Raw genomic sequence first — 12,973 nt, forward strand, 5'->3', positions numbered from 1 at the left:
TCCCAACTTCCCCTAAACCAAACCCATATTTCAATCCCTCACCTCTCCTCCAACTTCCTCTAAACCAAACCCATATTGTGTGTCTGTTCCAGTCTTACCGGATCCTGCGGGGGACTTGCTGCCTCTAGACAGGCCCATGGAGCGCGGAGAACCACGGCTGGTCACAGGGGCGGACATTTTACCAAAGACCACTGACTTCATCACACGACACTCTGGAACAGCAGGAGAAGAGAAAAGATGATCGAGACTGTATGTGTTACCCTTCAGTGCCTTGATCAAGGGGCACAATGGCAGCAGATAGCACCTGAGATTCTGCTACCCTCCTACATTGTCATTTCCTTTAACGTGATTCACCCACCAGACCTGGGATTCAAACCAGCAACTCTCAGGTCTCTAGTCTCTTTAACCTCTAAGGAGAGAGACTCTCCCTTCATGTCATCAACCTGCACCCAAAACATGTATTTCATGAAACATTATGTCTAATTAACCAAGCTTCATTATATCTGATTAACCTAGCTTCATCTTTGAGTCTCTTCACACTTACTACACTTTTCATACAAATACCATTGGACAATAGCGGACGATACTGCCACTACTGTTGGCCATATCTTCAATTCAAAAGTAAATCCCCCTGAAAGCTTTTTTCAGGATCGGTGGGTCGCCTGCGGGACCGTTGATATAATGTAGGCTAATGCCTACCACTTTCCATCCATTTGTATGTCAGACCCTCATGCCAAATTGAATTGAAGGCTTTTTTAAAAATCAACCAAGCATGAGAAGACTTGGCCTTTGTTTTGATAAGTTTGTAATGTGAATTAGGGTGTGCAGGGTGAATACGTGGTCTGTCGTACGGTAACTTGGTCAAAAGCCAATTTGACATTTGTTCAGGACATTGTTTTCACTGAGGAAATGTACGAGTCGGCTGTTAATGATAATGCAGAGGATTTCCCCAAAGTTGCTGTTGACGCATATCCCACGGTAGTTATTGGGGTCAAATTTGTCTCCACTTTTGTGGATTGGGGTGATCAGTCCTTAGTTCCAAATATTGGGGAAGATGACAGAGCTGAGGATGATGTTAAAACGTTTTAGTATAGCCAATTGGAATTTGTTGTTTGTATATTTTATAATTTCATTGAGGATACCATCAACACCACAGGCCATTTTAGGCTGGAAGGTTTGTATTTTGTCCTGTAGTTTCATTCAATGTAATTGGAGAATCCAGTGAGTTCTGGTAGTCTTTAATAATTGATTCTAAGATTTGTATTTGATCATGTATATGTTTTTGATGTTTGTTCTTTGTTATAGAGCCAAAAAGATTGGAGAAGTGGTTTACCCATACATCTCCATTTTGAATAGATAATTCTTCGTGTTGTTGTTTGTTTAGTGTTTTCCAATTTTCCCAGAATTGGTTAGAGTCTATGGATTCTTCAATTACATTGAGCTGATTTCTGACGTGCTGTTCCTTCTTTTTCCGTAGTGCATTTCTGTATTGTTTTAGTGATCCACCATAGTGGAGGTGTAGGCTCAGGTTTTCTGAGGAGGGACGGAGGAATGAGACAAAATAAGAGAAGATGAAAGAGATGGGGAATAACTAGTGACCTGTGGGATGATACTTTCTTGGAGGGAAGAGGGGGAGGGAGAGGAACAAAGAGAGAGAAAGAAAGAGGACATGAAATGAGAGAGGGAGGGAGAGATATTACTGTTTGCTTTTTGAAAATGGATGAAAAGGGATTAAGAGACGCTACGATTAGGATGGGAACCGGAACATGGAGCACCACCAGGCACATTTAACAGGCCAAATGTCCCCTTCAAAAATGTGAAAGATGCCAACACCTACGAAATCGGGATTTGTCCAAATACCCAGTAAGGGAAAACCCAAACACCGTAACTGCTGCTGATCATTAGACCCCTCGCATCACATTCCATTCCTGACAGATTCTACGGTATCGGTTACATACACTGAAAAAATATTTTGTGTTAGTTCCTCTTACAAAAATGTAGACAACTATTTGCCTCAGATTTTTGAGTATTTAAACATGATGCATTTTTACCTATAATATACAGTAGTTTTTTTTAGTGCTTCGTAAACACTCATATACCAAGTCCAGTATGAAAACCACGTCTAAGATCCCATTTAATTTGATCCAATCCTAACTGTTATTAAACCTAACATCTGCTTAATCTTTCTGTTTTGTTACTTTCACTGACCATGTCCTCGTCTTAAATATGGCTTTATGTATTTCATTACTTTACTATTTTTTTTAAATCCACTTCAGCAGGAATTGTTAAAGTGCAGTGCTCTTTCCACTAACTGGAGAAGAAGCTGCATGATCGGATGAAAGGTGAGAATAGGTGGTTTCATCATCGAACGTCAATTTGTCCGACGGTTCATCGTGATTCATTAACTTAACAAACTATTTGATACTAATATAGAAACGTGCTTTGTCGATCGTCAAATATGAATAAAACATTGCGTAAAAGTATCGTAAAGTTTTTTTTTAAATCGGATACTTTACCCACAATCCTCTGAAAACAGAGAAAACATCATGTTATAATCTCCACCCGGCACAGCCGGAAGAGGACTGGCCACCCCTCATAGCCTGGTTCCTCTCCACCCGGCACAGCCAGAAGAGGACTGGCCACCCCTCATAGCCTGGTTCCTCTCTAGGTTTCTTCCTAGGTTCTGGCCTTTCTAGGGAGTTTTTCCTAGCCACCGTGCTTCTACACCTGCATTGCTTGCTGTTTGGGGTTTTAGGCCGGGTTTCTGTACAGCACTTTGTGACATCAGCTGATGTAAGAAGGCCTTTATAAATACATTTGATTGATTCATTGACATGGCAAGTTGTTGGAAGAACTTGAAATTGAAAGGAAATATTATGACAATTTGTTAAGTTTAACACAATGTTCCTTGTCGTTGTTTTTACACAAAAATAGTTGTTTAGATTTCCCTTAAGTGGAAGGGAACAAAATAAGCTTGTTTGAATATACTAATTATACTAATTATATTCAAGTAAAGACGACAACTACATTTTCTTATGTCAAAATAATTGTATTTTCAAGTATAATTTACTAACCATCTAAATCATTTTTGACAGTGTGGATCTGTCCAGGAGAGATTAAGAGCGTCATAAACCACTCAGGTCCTGGGAACTTACTATAGAGGCAGACACAGACTGGGTTGATAAGAGAAGGCTGGCTAACAGAGAGACAGAGACAGGATACACACACACAGGAAGTAACGGTATCTCACCGCTCTCCTCCAGCTGGAAGTCATCTTGGTAACGGTATTTCTCCGGTCCACACGCTACGAAGATGTCCTCGTCACCGAAGAAGTCCTGGAGACACGTCACCTGGAGGAACACACAGAGATGGGAGGGTTAGAGGTTAAATGCAGACTTGGGGTTAGAGGTTAAATGCAGACTGGGGGGTTAGAGGTTAAATGCAGACTGGGGGGGTTAGAGGTTAAATGCAGACTGGGGGGGTTAGAGGTTAAATGCAGACTGGAGGGTTAGAGGTTAAATGCAGACTGGAGGGTTAGAGGTTAAATGCAGACTGGAAGGTTAGAGGTTAAATGCAGACTGGAGGATTAGAGGTCATATACAGACTGGAGGGTTAGAGGTTATATACAGACAGGAGGATTAGAGGTCACATACAGACTGGAGGATTAGAGGTCACATACAGACTGGAGGGTTAGAGGTCATATACAGACTGGGAGGATTAGAGGTCATATACAGACTGGAGGATTAGAGGTCATATACAGACTGGAGGGTTTAGAGGTCACATACAGACTGGAGGGTTAGAGGTCATATACAGACTGGAGGATTAGAGGTCATATACAGAGTGGAGGATTAGAGGTTAAATACAGACTGGAGGGTTAGAGGTTAAATGCAGACTGGGGGGGTTAGAGGTTATATACAGACTGGAGGATTAGAGGTTAAATGCAGACTGGGGGGGTTAGAGGTTAAATGCAGACTGGAGGGTTAGAGGTTAAATGCAGACTGGAGGGTTAGAGGTTAAATGCAGACTGGAAGGTTAGAGGTTAAATGCAGACTGGAGGATTAGAGGTCATATACAGACTGGAGGGTTAGAGGTTATATACAGACAGGAGGATTAGAGGTCACATACAGACTGGAGGATTAGAGGTCACATACAGACTGGAGGGTTAGAGGTCATATACAGACTGGGAGGATTAGAGGTCATATACAGACTGGAGGATTAGAGGTCATATACAGACTGGAGGGTTTAGAGGTCACATACAGACTGGAGGGTTAGAGGTCATATACAGACTGGAGGATTAGAGGTCATATACAGACTGGAGGGTTTAGAGGTCATATACAGACTGGAGGATTAGAGGTCACATACAGACTGGGAGGATTAGAGGTTAAATGCAGACTGGGAGGATTAGAGGTTAAATGCAGACTGGGAGGATTAGAGGTCATATACAGACTGGAGGATTAGAGGTCATATACATACTGGAGGATTAGAGGTCATATACAGACTGGAGGATTAGAGGTTAAATACAGACTGGAGGATTAGAGATCATATACAGACTGGAGGATTATAGGTTAAATGCAGACTGGAGGGTTAGAGGTTAAATGCAGACTGGAGGATTATAGGTCATATACAGACTGGAGGATTATAGGTCATATACAGACTGGAGGATTATAGGTCATATACAGACTGGAGGATTAGAGGTCATATACAGACTGGAGGATTAGAGGTCATATACAGACTGGAGGATTAGAGGTCATATACAGACTGGAGGATTATAGGTCATATACAGACTGGAGGATTAGAGGTCATATACAGACTGGAGGATTATAGGTTATATACAGACTGGAGGGTTAGAGGTTAAATGCAGACTGGAGGGTTAGAGGTTATATACAGACTGGAGGGTTAGAGGTTAAATGCAGACTGGAGGATTAGAGGTTAAATACAGACTGGAGGATTAGAGGTCATATACAGACTGGAGGGTTAGAGGTTAAATGCAGACTGGAGGGTTAGAGGTTAAATACAGACAGACCGGGAGGATTAGAGGTCATATACAGACTGGGGGGGGTTAGAGGTCATATACAGACTGGGAGGATTAGAGGTCATATACAGACTGGGAGGATTAGAGGTCATATACAGACTGGGAGGATTAGAGGTCATATACAGACTGGGAGGATTAGAGGTCATATACAGACTGGGGGGGGTTAGAGGTTAAATGCAGACTGGAGGATTAGAGGTCATATACAGACTGGGAGGATTAGAGGTTATATACAGACTGGGAGGATTAGAGGTCATATACAGACTGGGAGGATTAGAGGTCATATACAGACTGGGAGGATTAGAGGTCATATACAGACTGGGGGGGGTTAGAGGTTAAATGCAGACTGGAGGGTTGGAGGTCATATACAGACTGGAGGATTAGAGGTCATATACAGACTGGGAGGATTAGAGGTTATATACAGACTGGGGGGGGTTAGAGGTTAAATGCAGACTGGAGGGTTGGAGGTCATATACAGACTGGAGGATTAGAGGTCATATACAGACTGGGAGGATTAGAGATGCCAGATTCATTCTCTCTCAGATTCCACCATCTAGAATCTGAACTGCATCGGCGGATTAACTGACGGACAGACAGACCGTCATTAGAGCATAGTGAAACAAGCAAACCCAGTTCCTCTGTCTCTGAGAGAGACACTGGAGTCCTGCTCTGACTGCTTCATCTAGAGGAGGAACTCTGAACTGCAGTGGCCTGAGATGTACTTCCATGCCAGATTCATTCTCTCTCAGATTCCTCTGGGGACGCTCGAGACCTGCTCTGACTGCTCCATCTAGAGGAGAAACTCTGAACTGCAGTGGCCTGAGAAGTACTTCCAGTCGTTTACATCACTGATAGCACCGTATACTATTTTTGGATGGGGGTGGGGGCCACAAAAATAAAAAACAGAACTCATGATGAGGGGCAACAGTGGCACGTGGGCCATACACCCCCCCCACCCCCGGGTGACAGCGAAGACATATTTTTAAAAGTTAATTTCCTGCAATTCCGCTCATATTACCATTACAATGTTGCTGTTAGTTTTTTACTAATTTCATGCACTTCTACACATTTTGCCACAGGGTGGAGGCAAATGTAGGTAGTTTTTAATATGATAACTGATGGGCCCAACCCTGGTCAGTAATTCAACCCCTCTTACTACAGCTTTAGATAGCTGGCAGCTAGACTAATTTACAAATGTTTAAAAAATGTAGTTGACACGGGCTAAAATTGAGTGACTGCTATTGTACAACCACATTTTGAAATGTTACCTTGTGTATTATATTATTCTATCACTTCAACAGTAAGTTGACACTCCGACTGGATTCCTAAAATGTTTTAATAAAAATAATTTGATTTATTTTGTGAAAAAATATATACACATTTGTCCGTGGGCCTCCAGTTGCCCATCCCTGTCCTAAACTAAGGTGGATACTGACTGGGTTCTGGTAGCTAGGTGGATACTGACTGGGTTCTGGTAGCTAGGTAGCTAGGTGGATACTGACTGGGTTCTGGTAGCTAGGTGGGTACTGACTGGGTTCTGGTAGCTAGGTGGATACTGACTGGGTTCTGGTAGCTAGGTGGTTACTGACTGGGTTCTGATAGCTAGGTGGGTACTGACTGGGTTCTGGTAGCTAGGTGGATACTGACTGGGTTCTGGTAGCTAGGTAGCTAGGTGGATACTGACTGGGTTCTGGTAGCTAGGTGGGTACTGACTGGGTTCTGGTAGCTAGGTGGATACTGACTGGGTTCTGGTAGCTAGGTGGTTACTGACTGGGTTCTGATAGCTAGGTGGGTACTGACTGGGTTCTGATAGCTAGGTGGGTACTGACTGGGTTCTGGTAGCTAGGTGGGTACTGACTGGGTTCTGGTAGCTAGGTGGGTACTGACTGGGTTCTGGTAGCTAGGTGGATACTGACTGGGTTCTGGTAGCTAGGTGGGTACTGACTGGGTTCTGATAGCTAGGTGGGTACTGACTGGGTTCTGGTAGCTAGGTGGGTACTGACTGGGTTCTGGTAGCTAGGTGGGTACTGACTGGGTTCTGGTAGCTAGGTGGATACTGACTGGGTTCTGGTAGCTAGGTGGATACTGACTGGGTTCTGGTAGCTAGGTGGGTACTGACTGGGTTCTGGTAGCTAGGTGGGTACTGACTGGGTTCTGGTAGCTAGGTGGGTACTGACTGGGTTCTGGTAGCTAGGTGGGTACTGACTGGGTTCTGGTAGCTAGGTGGATACTGACTGGGTTCTGGTAGCTAGGTGGGTACTGACTGGGTTCTGGTAGCTAGGTGGGTACTGACTGGGTTCTGGTAGCTAGGTGGGTACTGACTGGGTTCTGGTAGCTAGGTGGGTACTGACTGGGTTCTGGTAGCTAGGTGGGTACTGACTGGGTTCTGGTAGCTAGGTGGGTACTGACTGGGTTCTGGGAGCTAGGTGGATACTGACTTGGTTCTGGTAGCTAGGTGGGTACTGACTGGGTTCTGGTAGCTAGGTGGGTACTGACTGGGTTCTGGTAGCTAGGTGGGTACTGACTGGGTTCTGGTAGCTAGGTGGATACTGACTGGGTTCTGGTAGTTAGGTGGGTACTGACTGGGTTCTGGTAGCTAGGTGGGTACTGACTGGGTTCTGGTAGCTAGGTGGGTACTGACTGGGTTCTGGTAGCTAGGTGGGTACTGACTGGGTTCTGGTAGCTAGGTGGGTACTGACTGGGTTCTGGTAGCTAGGTGGTTACTGACTGGGTTCTGGTAGCTAGGTGGGTACTGAATGGGTTCTGGTAGCTAGGTGGATACTGACTGGGTTCTGGTAGCTAGGTGGATACTGACTGGGTTCTGGTAGCTAGGTGGGTACTGACTGGGTTCTGGTAGCTAGGTGGATACTGACTGGGTTCTGGTAGCTAGGTGGATACTGACTGGGTTCTGGTAGCTAGGTGGGTACTGACTGGGTTCTGGTAGCTAGGTGGGTACTGACTGGGTTCTGGAAGCTAGGTGAATACTGACTGGGTTCTGGTAGCTAGGTGGGTACTGACTGGGTTCTGGTAGCTAGATGGTTACTGACTGGGTTCTGGTAGCTAGGTGGATACTGACTGGGTTCTGGTAGCTAGGTGGGTACTGACTGGGTTCTGGTAGCTAGGTGGGTACTGACTGGGTTCTGGTAGCTAGGTGGATACTGACTGGGTTCTGGTAGCTAGGTGGGTACTGACTGGGTTCTGGTAGCTAGGTGGATACTGACTGGGTTCTGGTAGCTAGGTGGATACTGACTGGGTTCTGGTAGCTAGGTGGGTACTGACTGGGTTCTGGTAGCTAGGTGGATACTGACTGGGTTCTGGTAGCTAGGTGGATACTGACTGGGTTCTGGTAGCTAGGTGGGTGGGTACTGACTGGGTTCTGGTAGCTAGGTGGGTACTGACTGGGTTCTGGTAGCTAGGTGGGTACTGACTGGGTTCTGGTAGCTAGGTGGATACTGACTGGGTTCTGGTAGCTAGGTGGATACTGACTGGGTTCTGGTAGCTAGGTGGGTACTGACTGGGTTCTGGTAGCTAGGTGGGTACTGACTGGGTTCTGGTAGCTAGGTGGGTACTGACTGGTTTCTGGTAGCTAGGTGGGTACTGACTGGGTTCTGGTAGCTAGGTGGGTACTGACTGGGTTCTGGTAGCTAGGTGGGTACTGACTGGGTTCTGGTAGCTAGGTGGATACTGACTGGGTTCTGGTAGCTAGGTGGATACTGACTGGGTTCTGGTAGCTAGGTGGTTACTGACTGGGTTCTGGTAGCTAGGTGAATACTGACTGGGTTCTGGTAGCTAGGTGGGTACTGACTGGGTTCCGGTAGCTAGGTAGCTAGGTGGGTACTGACTGGGTTCTGGTAGCTAGGTGGTTACTGACTGTGTTCTGGTAGCTAGGTGGATACTGACTGGGTTCTGGTAGCTAGGTGGATACTGACTGGGTTCTGGTAGCTAGGTAGCTAGGTGGGTACTGACTGGGTTCTGGTAGCTAGGTAGCTAGGTGGATACTGACTGGGTTCTGGTAGCTAGGTGGATACTGACTGGGTTCTGGTAGCTAGGTGGGTACTGACTGGGTTCTGGTAGCTAGGTGGGTACTGACTGGGTTCTGGTAGCTAGGTGGATACTGACTGGGTTCTGGTAGCTAGGTGGTTACTGACTGGGTTCTGGTAGCTAGGTGGTTACTGACTGGGTTCTGGTAGCTAGGTGGTTACTGACTGGGTTCTGGTAGCTAGGTGGATACTGACTGGGTTCTGGTAGCTAGGTGGTTACTGACTGGGTTCTGGTAGCTAGGTGGGTACTGACTGGGTTCTGGTAGCTAGGTGGATACTGACTGGGTTCTGGTAGCTAGGTGGATACTGACTGGGTTCTGGTAGCTAGGTGGGTACTGACTGGGTTCTCGTAGCTAGGTGGGTACTGACTGGGTTCTGGTAGCTAGGTGGATACTGACTGGGTTCTGGTAGCTAGGTGGGTACTGACTGGGTTCTGGTAGCTAGGTGGATACTGACTGGGATTCTGGTAGCTAGGTGGGTACTGACTGGGTTCTGGTAGCTAGGTGGGTACTGACTGGGTTCTGGTAGCTAGGTGGGTACTGACTGGGTTCTGGTAGCTAGGTGGGTACTGACTGTGTTCTCGTAGCTAGGTGGGTACTGACTGGGTTCTGGTAGCTAGGTGGATACTGACTGGGTTCTGGTAGCTAGGTGGGTACTGACTGGGTTCTGGTAGCTAGGTGGATACTGACTGGGTTCTGGTAGCTAGGTGGGTACTGACTGGGTTCTGGTAGCTAGGTGGGTACTGACTGGGTTCTGGTAGCTAGGTGGTTACTGACTGGGTTCTGGTAGCTAGGTGGGTACTGACTGGGTTCTGGTAGCTAGGTGGATACTGACTGGGTTCTGGTAGCTAGGTGGTTACTGACTGGGTTCTGGTAGCTAGGTGGTTACTGACTGGGTTCTGGTAGCTAGGTGGTTACTGACTGGGTTCTGGTAGCTAGGTGGATACTGACTGGGTTCTGGTAGCTAGGTGGTTACTGACTGGGTTCTGGTAGCTAGGTGGGTACTGACTGGGTTCTGGTAGCTAGGTGGATACTGACTGGGTTCTGGTAGCTAGGTGGATACTGACTGGGTTCTGGTAGCTAGGTGGGTACTGACTGGGTTCTCGTAGCTAGGTGGGTACTGACTGGGTTCTGGTAGCTAGGTGGATACTGACTGGGTTCTGGTAGCTAGGTGGGTACTGACTGGGTTCTGGTAGCTAGGTGGATACTGACTGGGATTCTGGTAGCTAGGTGGGTACTGACTGGGTTCTGGTAGCTAGGTGGGTACTGACTGGGTTCTGGTAGCTAGGTGGGTACTGACTGGGTTCTGGTAGCTAGGTGGGTACTGACTGTGTTCTCGTAGCTAGGTGGGTACTGACTGGGTTCTGGTAGCTAGGTGGATACTGACTGGGTTCTGGTAGCTAGGTGGGTACTGACTGGGTTCTGGTAGCTAGGTGGATACTGACTGGGTTCTGGTAGCTAGGTGGGTACTGACTGGGTTCTGGTAGCTAGGTGGGTACTGACTGGGTTCTGGTAGCTAGGTGGTTACTGACTGGGTTCTGGTAGCTAAGTGGGTACTGACTGGGTTCTGGTAGCTAGGTGGGTACTGACTGGGTTCTGGTAGCTAGGTGGGTACTGACTGGGTTCTGGTAGCTAGGTAGGTACTAAGAAGGGCTTTATAAATATATTTGATTGATTGATTGACTCTTGATTGACAGTAGCGTGAAGCTCAGTGTACATAACACCCACACTACCTCAGATCACCTCTGGAAATATTCATGACAAACTCAGTCCTAGCCATGCATAGATTCATTATTCTGCACATCTTCACACTCACAGCCTGAGACAGGGAGATATAGAAACAGACAGACAGACAGACAGACAGACAGACAGACATGAAGCACACACACACACACACACAGACACACACACACACACACAAACACACACAAACACACACAAACACACACACACACACTGAGCCAGAGACAGCCATGTTTTGAGTGTTGTGAGTCTCTGTGCTGATGGTTTAAAACCTGTTGAGGATAGAGGGCGCTATTTTCACTTTGGGAAAAAATCGTGCCCAATTTAAACGGCCTCGTACTCTATTCTTGCTCTTACAATATGCATATTATTATTACTATTGGATAGAAAACACTCTCAAGTTTCTAAAAGCGTTTGAATTATATCTGTGAGTAAAACAGAACTCATTTTGCAGCAAACTTCCTGTCAGAAAGTGAAAAATCTGAAATCGAGGTTCTGTTCCAGGGCCTCCCTATTAATTTGCTTGAAATCTATTAGTATACATGCACTTCATACGCCTTCCACTAGATGTCAATACGCTATGAGAGGTGAAATGGCGTTTCTAGGTATATCTATGGTCAAAAGAGAGGTCTTGGAATGACATGACCCCAATTTCCTTTGTTCAGGAAGGCGCGGGAAGGACATCAGTATTGGCTTCTGAAAAGCTTTCGTTATAGACTGCTAATATCTCCGGCTTTGATTTTATTTGATAAATGTGATAATATCATCGTAAAGTATGTTTTTTCAATATAGTTTTATCAGATTATGATGTTATTTCGTATTTCTGTCGAAAATGTTTAGACGTATATTCCGCTCTTATTTTGGACGCTGTCTCGCTATAACGTAAGCTGTATGTCGTACTAAAGTTATTTTTTGAATTCTAACACGGCGATTGCATTGAGAACTAGTGTATCTATCATTTTCTGTACAACAAGTATTTTTTAGTAAAGTTTATGATTAGTTATTTGGTCAGAATAGGTGAGTGTCAGAAATATATCCGGAGATTCTGGAAAATAGTTGCTACGTTTTCACAATGTATAACCACGGATTTCAGCTCTAAATATGCACATTTTCGAACGAAACATAAGTTTATTGTATAACCTGATGTTATAGGACTGTCATCTGATGAAGCTTTTCAAGGTTAGTGAAAAATTATATATCTTTTGCTGTTTTTTTGCGATCGCTAACTTTTGCTGCTGATAAATGGGTTGTGTTTTTGGCTTTTGTGGTAAGCTAATATAATGCTATATTGTGTTTTCGCTGTAAAACACTTAAAAAATCTGAAATATTGGCTGGATTCACAAGATGTTTGTTTTTCATTTGCTGTACACCATGTATTTTTCATAAATGTTTTATGATGACTATTTAGGTATTTCACGTTGGTCTCTATAATTACTCTGGCTGCTTCGGTGCTATTTGTGATGGTAGCTGTAAACCTGAAACCTCGTTTCACAGCAATATGTTCTGGCTGGTTTCACAGCCATATGTTCTGGCGGGTTTCATAGCCATTTGTTCTGGCTGGTTTGACAGCCATATGTTCTGGCTGGTTTCACGTATGATCTAGCTGGTATCACAGCAATATGTTCTGGCTGGTTTCACAGCCATGTGTTCTGGCTGGTTTCACAGCCGTATGTGTCATCAACTAACTTTTCTGGCTGGTTACACAGCCATAATATCTGACTGGTTTCATAGCCATTTGATCTGGCAGGTTTCTTAGCCATTTGATCTGGCAGGTTTCACAGCCGTATTATTTGGCTGGTTTCACAGCCATTTGATCTGGTACTGAAGCAGGGAGAGGAGGTGTTGGATGATACTGAAGCAGGGAGAGGAGGTGTTGGATGATACTGAAGCAGGGAGAGGAGGTGTTGATGATACTGAAGCAGGGAGAGGAGGTGTTGATGATACTGAAGCAGGGAGAGGAGGTGTTGGATGATACTGAAGCAGGGAGAGGAGGTGTTGGATGATAATGAAGCAGGGAGAGGAGGTGTTGGATGATACTGAAGCAGGGAGAGGAGGTGTTGGATGATACTGAAGCAGGGAGAGGAGGTGTTGGATGATAATGAAGCAGGGAGAGGAGGTGTTGGATGATACTGAAGCAGGGAGAGGAGGTGTTGGATGATACT

The 12,973-nt window shown here is 45.5% G+C and overlaps 1 protein-coding gene across 1 annotated transcript in view; it reads right to left on the reverse strand.

Annotated features, from left to right (window-relative positions):
- Positions 1–12,973, reverse strand: part of LOC129867894 (serine/threonine-protein kinase DCLK1-like) — a 45,416-nt gene that overhangs the window by 16,043 nt on the left and 16,400 nt on the right. Inside the window, exons 4-5 of the mRNA XM_055941362.1 lie at positions 3,251–3,350; positions 99–212 (exon numbers count right to left, since the gene is read on the reverse strand). Of these exons, the coding sequence (XP_055797337.1) occupies positions 99–212; positions 3,251–3,350 (214 nt within the window). The remainder of the gene's footprint in view (positions 1–98; positions 213–3,250; positions 3,351–12,973) is intronic.

The sequence above is a fragment of the Salvelinus fontinalis genome, chromosome 13, assembly GCF_029448725.1.
Source record: "Salvelinus fontinalis isolate EN_2023a chromosome 13, ASM2944872v1, whole genome shotgun sequence".
Lineage (NCBI taxonomy): Eukaryota > Metazoa > Chordata > Actinopteri > Salmoniformes > Salmonidae > Salvelinus > Salvelinus fontinalis.